The sequence below is a fragment of the Myxocyprinus asiaticus genome, chromosome 36 (assembly GCF_019703515.2).
Source record: "Myxocyprinus asiaticus isolate MX2 ecotype Aquarium Trade chromosome 36, UBuf_Myxa_2, whole genome shotgun sequence".
NCBI classification, from domain to species: Eukaryota; Metazoa; Chordata; class Actinopteri; order Cypriniformes; family Catostomidae; genus Myxocyprinus; species Myxocyprinus asiaticus.
The window spans coordinates 4,759,293-4,773,356 of record NC_059379.1 but is presented as its reverse complement, the minus strand read 5'-3'; the positions used below and the strand labels follow the sequence as shown (position 1 = coordinate 4,773,356).

The 14,064-nt window shown below is 38.2% G+C and overlaps 1 protein-coding gene across 13 annotated transcripts in view; it reads left to right on the top strand.

Annotated features, from left to right (window-relative positions):
- LOC127427303 (transcription factor COE3-like) overlaps window positions 1–13,586 on the top strand; it is a 109,919-nt gene extending 96,333 nt beyond the window's left edge. For 3 of the 13 annotated variants that reach the window (XM_051674822.1, XM_051674820.1, XM_051674814.1), the window contains exons 12-16: window positions 3,711–3,776; window positions 6,219–6,396; window positions 8,217–8,405; window positions 9,077–9,274; window positions 11,614–13,586. In XM_051674822.1, the coding sequence (XP_051530782.1) occupies window positions 3,711–3,776; window positions 6,219–6,396; window positions 8,217–8,405; window positions 9,077–9,274; window positions 11,614–11,645 (663 nt within the window). In that variant the 3' untranslated portion in view covers window positions 11,646–13,586. Of the gene's footprint in view, window positions 1–3,710; window positions 3,777–6,218; window positions 6,397–8,216; window positions 8,418–9,076; window positions 9,275–11,613 lie in introns of all 13 variants that reach the window. The other 10 variants (XM_051674819.1, XM_051674818.1, XM_051674813.1 and 7 more) reach the window with 6 other exon arrangements.
- Window positions 13,587–14,064: the final 478 nt, after the last annotated feature.

The following is a 14,064-nucleotide window of genomic DNA, read 5'->3' as shown; positions in this document are numbered from 1 at the left end:
ACAGATTATCCATGCAATATCATGCATGTATAATATTGACAAAAGAATAAAACAAATTGAAAAAGAAATTAAAAAAAAAATGTTTATATGAAATAGTTGTAGAAAAATTACAGCATATAATATAAATAATATGTCACAGTGCAAGATACTTCTAAAACTGCTTGAAATTTCATGTCAACTACCCATCTACATCAAAAACGTGCACAGCAGTGGTGGAAACTACATCTTTTCTTTCCTTTTCGCAAAGCATGCCTGAAATACAGGTAAACCCCCTGCACCAGGGCCATCACACCGGAGCGGTTCCAATAAACAATATAAATATTTGATTTTGGCTTCTAATGGACCCAAATGTGAGTTCAGCAGCATGTAAATGAAAGTGCCAAGTGATTCATCATAGTTACCGCAGCCGTCTGCTTCTCTATCGCGTTCGAGGGTCACAGCCAGCGCCACGCTAAGCAGCAATTGACCCTTACACGTACTCTCAATGAGAGGCGCAGCGTCTGCGAGAAGAGGCTGCATTAGATGTTAGGGGTGCGAGACAGACCACCGTAATAAGAGGTTTCGGGGGAAGGGATGTACACAGCGTGTTAACAATAAGGTAAAGCCGTCACACTCTCACAGACTGCTCAAGTCTGCTGTAGAGTTGATAATACGCCCCTAATATTGATTCGTGGATTGTTTGTTTTCCTTTTCAGTTCTTCTTTTCAGGGGATCTACAATCATATGCTTTGATGGGCGATTGTAGCTGGACATAAAGCCAATATGGTTTACATTTATTGCATTGGACATCACTTTCATAATGCAACTGCTACACACATATGATATTGAACTTATAACTTTTTTAATTTAACTATTTAATAAGTTAAATATTAATATTGAGCACTACTGATGCTATAGAAAGACTGTCGACTGCCGTATAGATAATTATTTATTTATTTATTTATTGTTGTTGTTGTACTGACTTTGCAGTATCAGTACTGTTAGCATCAAATCAAAATTTTCTGTGTGATCCAAGGGGAGGGGCATTCAACGAGCACATTTATATAAGAAGATGGTGAGAGAGAATCAAAGCAATATGTGAAGTCACTCATGTGATGAGGAAAGAGATTGCTGAAGGGACCTTAAAAACCTCTTTCTTTTTAGTCCTTGTTTGAAATCAGTGTCATACATTTGTCTCTATATACGACTGAGACAAACACAAGAATGAAAATCTGATTAGGTCCTATACTGAGAAATAATCTTTATTGCAAATCATATAGTGGTAACCTGTTAGTCGCATTCGTGCATTTATCAGTTCCATTAACCGTTCCATCTTTGTGTGCCAATTCAGCTCACAAACACCAATCTATTCCGCTTTCGTTTCAATCTAATATATGAGAAAAATGATTAGAAATGCTTTCATGTTGAGCAATTACCCATGCATTAAAATTCATCTTCCTTCTCTCTGCGTTTGCAAGGTAGCTACACGTATTGGCCCCGCACTCCTCAATGTATTCAGCACCTCGGGCAAGAACTAACAGAATAATTGCCTTACACTTTTATAATGACATTAGCACCTCCAGCCCCTCACCTCACTTGGCTTCTTTAACAGTGGTGATATATACCACTCGCAATATTCAAAAATGATAATAACAAGTTCTCCATTTAAACGATCCTCGTCCACAGGCAGAACAATGAGCTCTTCTAATAATAAGCCCTCGCATTTGTCATGAAACAAGCCTTGGGATCATTTTGGGCTTAAATAGTTTCCATCGGTCTAACCTGCAGTCTGTTATAAGAGAGAAGTCAATTACACTTAACGCCAGCACTCTGAAATTTACATGGAAATGCTTCACGAACACCGTTCACCGCTAATCATATTCTCAGCGTGAGGCCGTGAGGATGAGAGGGGTATGCTGGAACAAAACAAACTCATTCACAGTCTCCTCCACTGATTGGTCGATGCATTCATTGTGCTCCTAATGCAGATAGACTCCCACTTCAACTTGGGCTGCTAAATCCGGTTCATTAGAAAAAGACACCTCATAGCAAATTACAGATTAGATTTGAGAGGCGCCGTCATTTTCTTTAAACTATCCTTATGTCTTCTTCTCTCATCTGCCATATGGACGAGAAGTTCAAGTAGGTGTCACCCAAGCACAGTTGCAGCTATAGTTCACAGGCGACGTTAATTGCGATAATCGGCGGTTAAAATTGGGAGGCATGTAAGACGTCTTGTGAGATGATGAGTAATTATTAGTGGCTCAGAAAAACATTTAATCTCGCTTAGAGAGTGCGGAGAACCCTGATAGAGCAGGACTAGGACAGCTGGGCCTTTCATTGATTCTACCTGCCGAATGACAAGTGTAATTCTTTATTTGTATGCAAACTAGATGAATGCAACATGAAACAGAGCCCTAAATTTCAGAGGTAAATGCCCATTTGAAGAAGCACTCATCCAGTTAGTCTCAGGTTTGGAGTGTGTCTCTATAAAACGTATGGCGTGCGCTCGGGGCCTTGGCTTCTGTGATTAATCTTGATAAATAGACATCCAAGATGGCGGATATGAATGGGAATGGAATGGCCACCCAGCCATGATAAAGGACAATGGAGTGAATGTGGTTACAGTACACTCAAACACAATCTGAAATCTTCATGTATGCAAAAAACAAACTGCAAATCAATAAAAAAGAGAAGTCTGCATTTTCAAAACAGACTGGTCGCCCAGCTTGGCCAGATTGATTTCTAGCAGGTCTGGCAGTGGAAAAGTGTCAACCCTAGATAATTCATAGTAAATCACACACGTATGCCGCAACGACAATATAATTTATTCAAAAGCAGCTGTAGTTTCCCTGTTTGAGGAGTAAAAACAACCACAATATCGGACAGCCCATGCAAAATGGTTAAAGACATGCCTGTGTGAGCCTTGTTGGCAGCTGAGGTGTAATTTTTGAAGAGAAAATAGGCATCAGGTTAATCCTTGTTGTGTTTTAAGTGGGGAGAAAGCTTGCAGACAGGGATAAGCGAGAGTTCTTGGCATCCGCGTCCCAGGACACAGCCTCTCAGCCCGCTCTGGAGAGGAAATCGTTTATGAAGTCCTTTACAACCGCCAGAGAAAGAGGGTTAATTGAAAAATTTCCTAATGTCATTATGAAAGAACTAGATTAACCCAAGCTAATTCACTTTATTGTCCTGAAGAAAGAGGAACGGGCATTGAACTCTTCTGCAAATTTGGGCCATGAATTAGGGGTGAGATGTTGTCTTTGACGACTCTGCCAGTTTAATTAAGATATGGAAAATGACTCATTGTTCTTCTGAGCTAAAGTGCATGGAATTAGCAGCCGAACGCAGCATCTGTGTTTGACGCTCGAAGGCGTGCTGGTATTTGTTTGTTTAATACCCACAAGGCCAAATCAGTGAAACACAAGTCCTTACGTTGACTCATTTAGCTTAAGTTACAGACCACTTCACTCGTTTCAAGTGCAAATTAAATGTGACTAAGAAATAAAATGAATCATTTTGATAATATGTAATTAAAAACTTTTTTTTAATTTCTTTAATTTAGACAATTCACCATGTGTATTTTTGTAGTACAAGAGATAAAGTGTAATTTAACCTGTGAATACCCAGACCCACATGCACGCAAATTTTATGTGTGTGATTGGGTATTGTGCGATTGTGTTTGTGTGTCTTTATGACTGATTATGTTGTATTCTGGCTGTATATTACAGGAGGTGTTGCTAAAACGAGCCGCTGACCTTGTGGAAGCCCTGTACGGAATGCCACACAACAACCAGGTACAAACTCAAGCTAACAAAGCACTTTTCTTGTTCTCTGCATGGTGGCAGTAATTAAATCAGCATCCGTCTCCTTTTGCTACATTCCTGTATGTTTCAAACCTAGCTGGGGGCCATTGTACTGTAGCCAGGCGAGAACGTGCTTCTCTCACAATTTCGTTCATGCCTGTGACTCTTGGTGCAAAGAGATGAGTTAATCACTCAAAACGCATGCACACAGCCATGTTTATTTAAATAGGAGGATAACCTTGAACTTGGCCCTAAAAGGTGCACTTCTGGAATATATTCTTCAGAGCTGTTCAGCTATGGTTGAGAGGTCTAATACATATTCAGAAGAAATGATCCATTACATTATTTTCCCTCAGTCGAACAGCACAGAGGTGAAGACATTGCAATCCAACTACAGCGAAACGATTGCAATCCTGGTGTCACTTTGTATGTTTAACTATAAAAATAAAAGGAAAAATATAATGTTTTCCAAATATAATTTTTTTTAATTTAAGCAAAAAAGTTATTCAACACCTATATCACCCATGTGAAAAACTAACTGCCCCCTTAAACTTAATATCTGTTTGTGCCACCTTTAGAAGTAACAACTGCAACCAAACTGGAGATCAGTCTTTAACAACACTGTGGTGGAATGTTGGCTCACTCTTCTTTGCAGAACTGCTTTAGTTCAGCCACATTGGAGGGTTTTCAAGCATGAACTGCCTGTTTAAAGTCCTGCCATAGCATCTCAATTGGGTTTAAGTCAGGACTTTGACTAGGCCACTCCAAAACTTTAATTTTGCTTCTCTTGAGCCATTCAGAGGTGGACTTACTCCTACGCTTTGGATCATTGTCTTGCTGCAGAATCCAGTTGCGCTTGAGCTTTATCTCACAGACTGATGACCGGACGTTCTCCTTTAAGATTTTTCTGGTAGAGAGCAGAATTCATGTTTCCCTCAATTATTGCAAGTCACCCTGGCCCTGAAACAGCAAAGCATCCCCACACCATCACACTACCACCACCATGCTTGACCGTAGGTATGATGTTCTTTTTTGGAATTCTGTGTTTGATTAACACCAGATGTAACAGGACCCTGTTCTTCCAAACAGTTCCACTTTTGACTCATCAGTCCACAGAACATTCTCCCAAAAGGTTTGAGGATCATCAAGGTGCGTTTTTGGCAAAATTCAGATGAGCCTTAATGTTCTACTGGATTAGTAATGGTTTTCGCCACACCATTCTTCCATGGATGGCATTTTTGGCCAGTGTTTTTCTGATTATGGAGTCATGAACAGTGATACAAGAGAGGCCTGAAGTTCCTTGGATGTTGTCCATGGCTTTTTTGTGACTTCCTGGATGAGTCGTCGCTGTGCTTTTGGAGGAATTTTGGAAAGTCAGCCATACCTGGGAAGGTTCACTACTGTGCCAAGTTTTCTCCATTTGGAGATAGTGGCTCTCACTGTGGTTCTTTGGAGTCCCAGAGCCTTTGAAATAGCTTTGTACCACTTCTTAGGCTGATTTATTTCAATTAACCTTTTTCCTCATCATTTCTGGAATTTCTTTCCACCTTGGCATAAATGTGCTACTGGGTGAGACCTTTTAGCCAACTTCATGCTGCTGTAAAAAAGTTATATTTAGGTGTTGATTTGACTGAACAGGGCTGGCAGTAATCAGGCCTGGGTGTGTCTAGTCCAGCTGAACCCCATTATGAATGCAGTTTCATAAATTTGGGGATTTATTAACTAGTTGGCATTGGATAACTATTTTGCTTCAACATTATCATTTAAAAACTGTATTGAGATATACACAAAAACAGAAGAAATCATGAAGGGGGTCAAATACTTTTTAACAGCACTATATATATATATATATATGTGTGTGTGTGTGTGTGTGTGTGTGTGTGTGTGTAAAAGATGTAATAAATAGGCCTCATTCATTACACACGGACATTTATTTATTTATTTATTTGAGACCCTGGTTTGGAATGTCTTTTTTTTTTTTTTTTTTTTGTGAAACTTTTTGCATTTAATTCAATGCACTTCAATTTGTATAAGAATGGTATACCTGTTAATAATTTACATAGAAATTAGTTCTGCTTGTGTTTCAAGAATGAGGACCAAATCCTGCTGAAAAACAGCTTAACAAACCGTTAAAGATGGTTTGCTGGTCTTAGCTTGTTTTATATTGGTGGCCAAGCTAGTGTTTAGTTGGTTGACAAGCTGGTGTCCCATTCTTACCAGCTGCCAAGTGCCCAAAACCCCTCTAAAACCATCAAAATAGAACACATTGGTCTTGCTGGGGGAACAGCTGAACAATTTAGGGTGGTTTAAGCTGTTTGTTTCAAGCAGAAATTTGACTTATAATTGAATGAAAAGACTCAGTATTGGTTCTCTTGCCTTAAGTACTTTTGAGAATGTACCAGTAACTCTTCTCTTTCTGTCTCTGTGTTGTAGGAAATCATTCTGAAGAGGGCCGCAGATATCGCAGAGGCCCTGTACAGCGTCCCACGTAACCACAACCAGATCCCGTCCCTCGGCAATACAGCCTCTCATGGCGGAATGATGGGTGTCAACACTTTCGGCAGTCAGCTCGCAGTCAACGTCTCAGAGACCTCACAAGGTAATTACCAGGGTATGTGACCATAAGTGAAGCCTACCTAAACTACTTTATATTCAACAATGTAACAGTCCTAATTTGCCGTGATTCGATTCGTTCTAGCCAGTGCCAACTTGGAGAAGGCAATTAGTGGCAAACATGTAGTTTACCCCACAAAAATAGCTGAAAAAAAAAAATAAATAAAAAAAATAATAATAATAATAATAATAATAAAAAAAGAAAAATGCTTAAACCAGCCTAAGTTGGTTATCTGGTCTCCCAGCCAGGCCAATCTGGTTTGGCTGGTCTGTTTTGATGACTTTTCGTTTTTGGGGGCTTTTTTTTGGGATTTTGGGCACTTGTCAGTTGGTCAGACTGGAAGACCAGCTAAAAAAAACAGCTTGGCCAACCTCAGAGATCATCTAAACCTGCTTAAACCCTCTAAGACTAGCAAATCACCTGGTTTAAAAAGGATAGCTTCAGGAGGGCACTGACTCTAAATGTAACTCTAAATGTAGAAAACGCTCACAATATTTGACATTTTCATCCCAAGTCATAAATCTGAATATCAAAATGAGGCATTTATTAAAAAAAAATAAAATAAAATAAAATAAAATAAAAAAAAAAAAAAATGCTTGCAATGTTTAGCAGACACTAGTGAGTTGTTAGCACTATGAATCATGGCACATGCTGGTTGCAGCTTTATCTTGGCTGACTGTGTATAGCATAGATCCTATGAGGTGCCTGACCCTGTCCCCATCCTTCCACTGTAAACCTGCCAGGACACGCAGAACTATCTCACGCACTGCATTTAGCCAGTGTACTGATAATAGGTTTACACCTGTTCCACTCAGGACAGGACAGCTAGGTAAAAATTGCACTGGAAAACACGCTAGCCCACTGAATATCCTCCTTAAGAACATGGAGAAGAAATCAATGCACAGCTGTGTGATTTAGCCAAGTTAACAGATAGGGCTTTATGAAACGCAAGCAAACTGTTCGTGAGACCATTCTTACGTATATTGTCGCATTGACATCGTGCGAATAGCTTTAAAAACAATTTACGCAGAAATGTATTATATTCATACGTTTATTCAGTAAATCATTTGTAAACCCATTTCTGTGTAAATCGGCACAATCATTATGCATGTAAGAGCGGTTTTACGAACAAGTTACACACTGTATACGGTATGTATATACTCTACACTGTTCGTAAAACCATTCTTGCATAAACTGTTGCATTGACAACTTATGTAAAAATGGTTTTACAAATTAATTACACACAAATTAGTTTTTTACATAAATGTATAAGTTGTTCATAAAACCATTCTTTTGTAAATTGTTGCATAGACAATGCACATACAAATGGTTTTACGAACAATTGATGCAGAAATGAGTTGTGTACATATTTATATAAATTATTTTTAAAACCGTTCTTGTGTAAATTGTGGCATTGATAATGCATCTACTAATTGTTTTTTGAACGATTCACACAGAAATTGGTTATGTATACTGTATAAATTGTTCGTAAAACTTTTGTGGCATAAATTGTTGCTTTGGTAATGTACATAATAATGTTTTTACAAACGATTTACTCGCAAAAATTGTGTTAAGAACAATTTATATAAACTGGCAATTCACGTAAACATGGTTTTATGAACGATTTATACAGAAATTATTTTTGCTCGTGTTGCCTGAATGAGGCCAATTGTGTATTTGCACGTGCATATTTAGCAATCAAAAATTATGTATAGACTTTACGAGCTAGCAAGAGTATTCAACAATATTCTTATTTTAATATCCCACTTTTTAGTTCAGCATTGTAACAGATTTTGTATGATGTCTTTTGTCTACAGTCGGCTACAGTCGCAACACCAGCAGCGTGTCACCTCGCGGTTACGTGCCAAGCAGCACCCCGCAGCAGTCCAACTACAACACTGTCAGTAACAGCATGAACGGCTACGGCAACACGGGAATGCCCAACTTGGGCGTCCCCAGTTCACCGGGCTTCTTGAACGGCTCCTCCGCGAACTCTCCCTACGGCAGTAAGTATCAAGGTAATTACGAACCCCCAAACCCTCCGCTCTCTCTGTCCCCACCTGTGCTTCTCTTTCCTTTTGACACTCCTCTGTTGTTGTTTTGTTGTTCATTTGTTTATTTGTTTGTTTTGTTATCTTTTGGGAATGTGTGCTACTGGATAAAAGGAGGGGTGACTCTGGAGGCTGAACAACCGAGACATAACAATCCGACCAATCAAAACACCAGACTAAAAAAAAAAAAAAAAAAAAAAAAAGAACTCAAACAAATTTAATAGAAAATTCAGCTAAGCTAAGCAGGCCACCAAAAACAACACCTGAACAAATGTTTTTGAAAACAAACAAAAAAACAAAAAAAACCCAAAAACAATCAGAGTCGATAAAAACACCTATTATCCAGACAGTGGGCGAGGCAGGACATCTCATACCATTCCAAACCCATTTTTTAATTTTTTTTATTTACCCTTACTTTTTTACTTTCCCTCCCCTCAAACAAAACCCCAAACACACTTCCAAAATTTTGCCCATGTCATCATCATCATCATCATCATCATTTCTCCCTGATTTGTTTTCATTCCATGAATATAATTTGAAAAAGAGGCGAGGCCCTGGCTCTCTCATTCTCGTCTGTAAGAAGTGAACTCTCTCTCTGAGTGGTGACTATGTCTGCTTTGTTGCAGTCGTTCCGTCGAGCCCAACAATGGCAGCCTCTTCGGTCAGCCTCTCTTCAAACTGTAGCAGTACACACGGCATTTTCTCATTCTCACCTGCAAATGTCATCTCTGCAGTGAAACAAAAAAGCGCCTTTGCTCCAGTTGTCAGGCCCCAAGCATCTCCACCTCCTTCTTGCACCAGTGCAAATGGCAATGGACTTCAAGGTGAGAGCCGACTCCCTGCTTTTAGAACGCCCCGCAGTTGCCTCACCTGTTGGGTCACATTATTGCACTCTGGTACCCAGAGACACCACCCATTTGCCATCCCTGCTGCTTAAATGGATAGTTCACCCAAAAATGAAAATGATGTCGTCATTTACTTACCCTCAAACAAAAGGAGATTTTGTAAACTTGTAAACTAACATTCTGCCCATCATCTCCTTTTGTGTTCCAAGGAAGAAAATAAGTTGGATGCATTTGGAACAATTTTAGAATGAGCAAATGACAGAATTTTCATGTTTGGGTGACCAGTCCCTTTAACGAACATGGCTGCTTGCATCAATTATGCATTTGTGTGTGGATGGGTGAATGAACAAATAAGTGCAAGAATGCATTATGTGGGCATATAGATTGCATGTGCATGTGTGAGTTTATTTATTAATTTAATTTGTATCTTTCATTAATGATTAAAGAAAGTTAAGTGTCTCGTGAGATTTGTCCACTTTCATTCTGGAGTGGTTGGGATCGGTCTAATACAAGGCGTCATATATCCGAAGCATTACAGTATATTTATGTTTAATTGGCTTCTTTGTGCCTGAAACAAAACATCTAACATGATCATTCTCAGGACAGAGAACATTGTTTGTCCCGGGCACCGTAAATTTAAGCGACGACCCTACACGTAACGCAACAAAATCGCTTTAAAAAAACACTACTATTCGAATCCATTATTTATCAGCCTCTTTTGCATTCAAACTGAGCAGAACATTGTATATATTAATAATACAATCACAAATTCCCCCTTAACTAACCCTACTGGTCCCCAGCAGATTCTAGACGCATATCAAGACTCCATATTCTCTTTGCACTGGATTAAGGATCACTTTATACATGACCCTGATAAAACCCACTCATTAAAGTTCCATGGATTTCTTATGAATATTGCACAGAGTTAAAAATGTATGTTTCCTACAATAGTAACGCAAGCGTTGGAACCACAAGGGCAGAAATGTTAACATATAACGTCATGCACGCTGAGCAGAATGCTTCCGTCATTGAAAAACATTGTTGAAGAGAAACAAAAAAGCACTAGTACAACCAAAAATGGAAATTCTGTAATTATTAACTCATTGCTTTCGTGAAACACAAAAGGAGATGTTAGGCAGAATGTTTAGGGGTGAACGATCTCTTTAACAGGAGAAGAAGTGATTAGAAGCCAGGTTGAATGTGATTATAAGAAGAAAGAGCGAGAGAATCAACAATTCTCGGCAGGGCAGCGTCATTCAGTAAATTAAAGACTTACTCTTGCTGTTTAGTGCACTCGTATTTGCTCTTCGTCAAGGCCCAGTTGTTTGCTTTGAAAACATGTTTTAGCCATAGTGTGTGCAACCGAGATTAATAATGTTAGACCTAATGAACTGAGAAATTAAAGTTCATGCCGCTACATGCATCTACTTATTAATATGTGGTTTGCAGAAATGCCACAACATCAGAAACCTTGGTAAACTTAAAAGCACTCCAAGCATGACTCTACAAAGAAGTCGAAAGCAGCAAAAGAGCTTTTTGTCGCTGGCACTTCACTAGACACCTAATTGTGGAAATGAGTGGGGTGAGCTAGAACATCAATCTCTGTGTTCGCTCTGCATAATGCTAAAGCGGCCGGACCAACCTCGTCTAGCCTTGTGATCTGGGCTTTAGATGTCATGATAAGGAAAGATAGGGAAAAAATACAGTCTGACACAAGAATGCAAATGGTTTTCCAGCATCCACTCAGCTCTGGTAATGGCAGGAGGGAGCGAGGTGAAGATTTCAATTTGGGCAAAGCGGAGGGGTGTCTGGTTACCGACTGAGGAGGGGAGACCCTGGGTCTACGTGACGTTAGCAGAAGTGACCATGTTGTTTCTCGGCTGTCAGCAGGGAAACCCTCTTGGGAGTCTGGCCCAGTGTTTGCCATTATCAAAACGCTAAGAGAAATATCACACATGTGGGAGCCAGGATGCTTTCTCCTGAAAATGTCAGAAAGCTCCTCTTTCAAAAAGTGAAGTCTTTCCAGCATGTCTTGTTGGTAAAGCACATTTCACTCAATCACTTTCCCCCCTCCCCCGTCAAGCCCTGACTGAAACAGCCTCCATTGTACAAACATCCCTAGCGCCTTTGCCGACTACACCAAGTCTTGCCACTTGAGTATTTTGCCATACTTATAGTTTTTTTGTGTGTGTGTGTGTGTGTGTGTGTGTGTGTGTGTGTGTGTGTGCGTGTGTGTGTGTGTGTGTGTGTGCGTCTTCCATGTAGTCTTGAAATCTCCTGTGCTAAAATTCTCTCCCTTTGTTTCTCTTTTCTTACAGCAATGTCCGGACTGGTGGTCCCACCCATGTAAATTGCACTCCCTTCCCTTGTAAAGCAGCCTTCTCTTCGTCGGGGACAAAGCGTAGTCCATAAAGGAGGTTTCTCCTCGAAATATCATTCGTCATGAAGTTAATCAGCAGCTAATTCTGTTATTCAGAGGAAAAAAGACACTTTGTTTCAAAGATTTTATTCAAACGAATATAAATTTACATGCAAGCGACTTCGTCATGAGCAATTACATTTTAGGGACTGGAATCTCTTCTCATATTTTCACAATCCAAAGGGGAAAAAAAAAGAAAAAAAAAACATCCTTATTTTGTATAAACATTTCTGGTTTAATCTTGGCTATGTCTATGTGTGGGACGAAACATTGTGGATATGCCATTCGATGAAAACACTGATAAAAAAATAATAAAATGTTTAAGAATGTTTCTCTGTCACCGATGTGTTGCTGCTGCACATCTTCATAATGTGAATTCATTTTTCATTTTTTTTATTGTTATTATTTTTTGTTTTTATTTTTGATTGTGGTAAGAAAAAAGGGGGCCAATATATAAAGAGCCAATAAACTGGAAATAATATAAGATATATGATTTATAAATCGAAAAGGCAAGGAAGAATGAATCGTGCGAGGAACAAGCAAACGGTGATCTTGCCTTTGGTGAAAATGAACTTTGTAACTTATTGTAGGTAGCAGTTGTAACTTTGATATTGCAAAAATTCTTCTCTTGCCTTCAACAAGCACACTAACAGAGACAAAGCACTACTGTCTGTTGGTTAAAAAAGACATAAAAGGAACAAAAAAAGAAAAAGAGAAAATATTTCCACTGCTAAAGCTTCCTGTAAAGCAAGTGTGATCTGCAATGTTTTTCAACTTTTTGCTAGCACTGTATATTATTGCATTCTTAGGCTACTGTGAAGTCTGTTTCTTGTACCAGAAAGTTGTCCTTTTACCTCTAGCTCCTTATCCCCTGATGTGTTTTGTATGTGGTTATACAATTGTAGACTTTTGTGATTTTGCCAAAGTTGTAGCTAAATATTTATACACTTGTCTTGAATTTTCCAGATTCACTTTAATATTTAGTACAGAGTTTTATTCCTACAGTTAGGAGTAAAATTGTCTAATACATTGCAACACTTTCACACAAAACACTTGTGGTCACTAAGGGAATTTTTTGCAACATATCATTTATAAATATTGTATTTATCTTTGAAATTTTGTATATTGCTTTCAATCATTTTATTGTTTTTCACATTACAATGCATCACAGAATGTTTAGCCAAGATTCATTGCCTACATTTTCGATGTTTTGTATTGATAGATTGTATCGTCTACGCATTTAATTTGTAATTCATAAATTTGGTTACGCCATCCAAGACCGTCCGTCCATTTTTTGTTTTGTTTGTTTGTTTATTTGCTATTTGAAGGAGCAGTCAAATCCATTGTTTATTTTTATATTAATTTTTAAGTTATCTAAAAAAGTACTTTTTTTTTTTAAAGAAAACTGTTTGCTGTATAGTCAAAAAAAATTGTTTGTGTCACCTGACTGTAATAATATTAGTAGATAAAGTGCATGTCAAGCCGCCCCCGTGGGGGTGGGGAAATCCAAGTGTGGTTGTACATTTTGTTTTTGTAGAATTTAAAAAGTAATTTTTACCTGCCACCATGACTTTGCCACATAACTCAAACCATGTTTACAGGGATCAAGAAGGAAAACAATGGAAAGAAGAAGATGAAGAAAAAAAAAACATATCTGGGATGGAAATTTACATCAGCTTCTAATGTTTATTAAAATGTGTAAAAAAAAAAAGAAAAAAAAAAAAGAAGATTTTCATTGAATCTCTTGAGAGAAACATTTCTGCTGTTTTAATAACAAACGTACACCACATTGAATCTCATTATTTCATTCAGATCAATGGTGTAAAAAGCACAAACATTTTTTACTAAAATAAAAAATAATTATTATTGTGACCCCTCACCTTTTTGGACTATTTTGTCAGTTTGTCTTTTTTTTTTTTTTTTTTTACCCTGGTTCCCTCAAGTAAAATTGAACATTCAAAGGGAATAAAAACAAATTAAAACCTTTTTTTTTTTTTTTTTTTTTTTTGTATAATAAATGGATAAAAAAAAAGATTAAGATGTTCTATATTGTAAAAGTCATTTTGTAAGTAACCCATGACACCGTAGCGTAGCATTGGAAATCATACCACCCTCTGATTTTTATAGATGTGCCAAAATCAGCTAATGAGAAACAGTGAAGTCTTTCATTTCTAGCTCCTTTTCTTTTGCACTAAACTCTTTGTAAATGCTGTAACATTCAAACCCAAAGCATATTTTTCTTCTTGGCAATCGGCACAAACTTTCCTTTAGCTGCAGGAAGCAAAGGCAGATGTAGAATGGGAGAAGTGATGAATGTTCAATGTATTTGCTTTGTGATGGCTCAACAAAG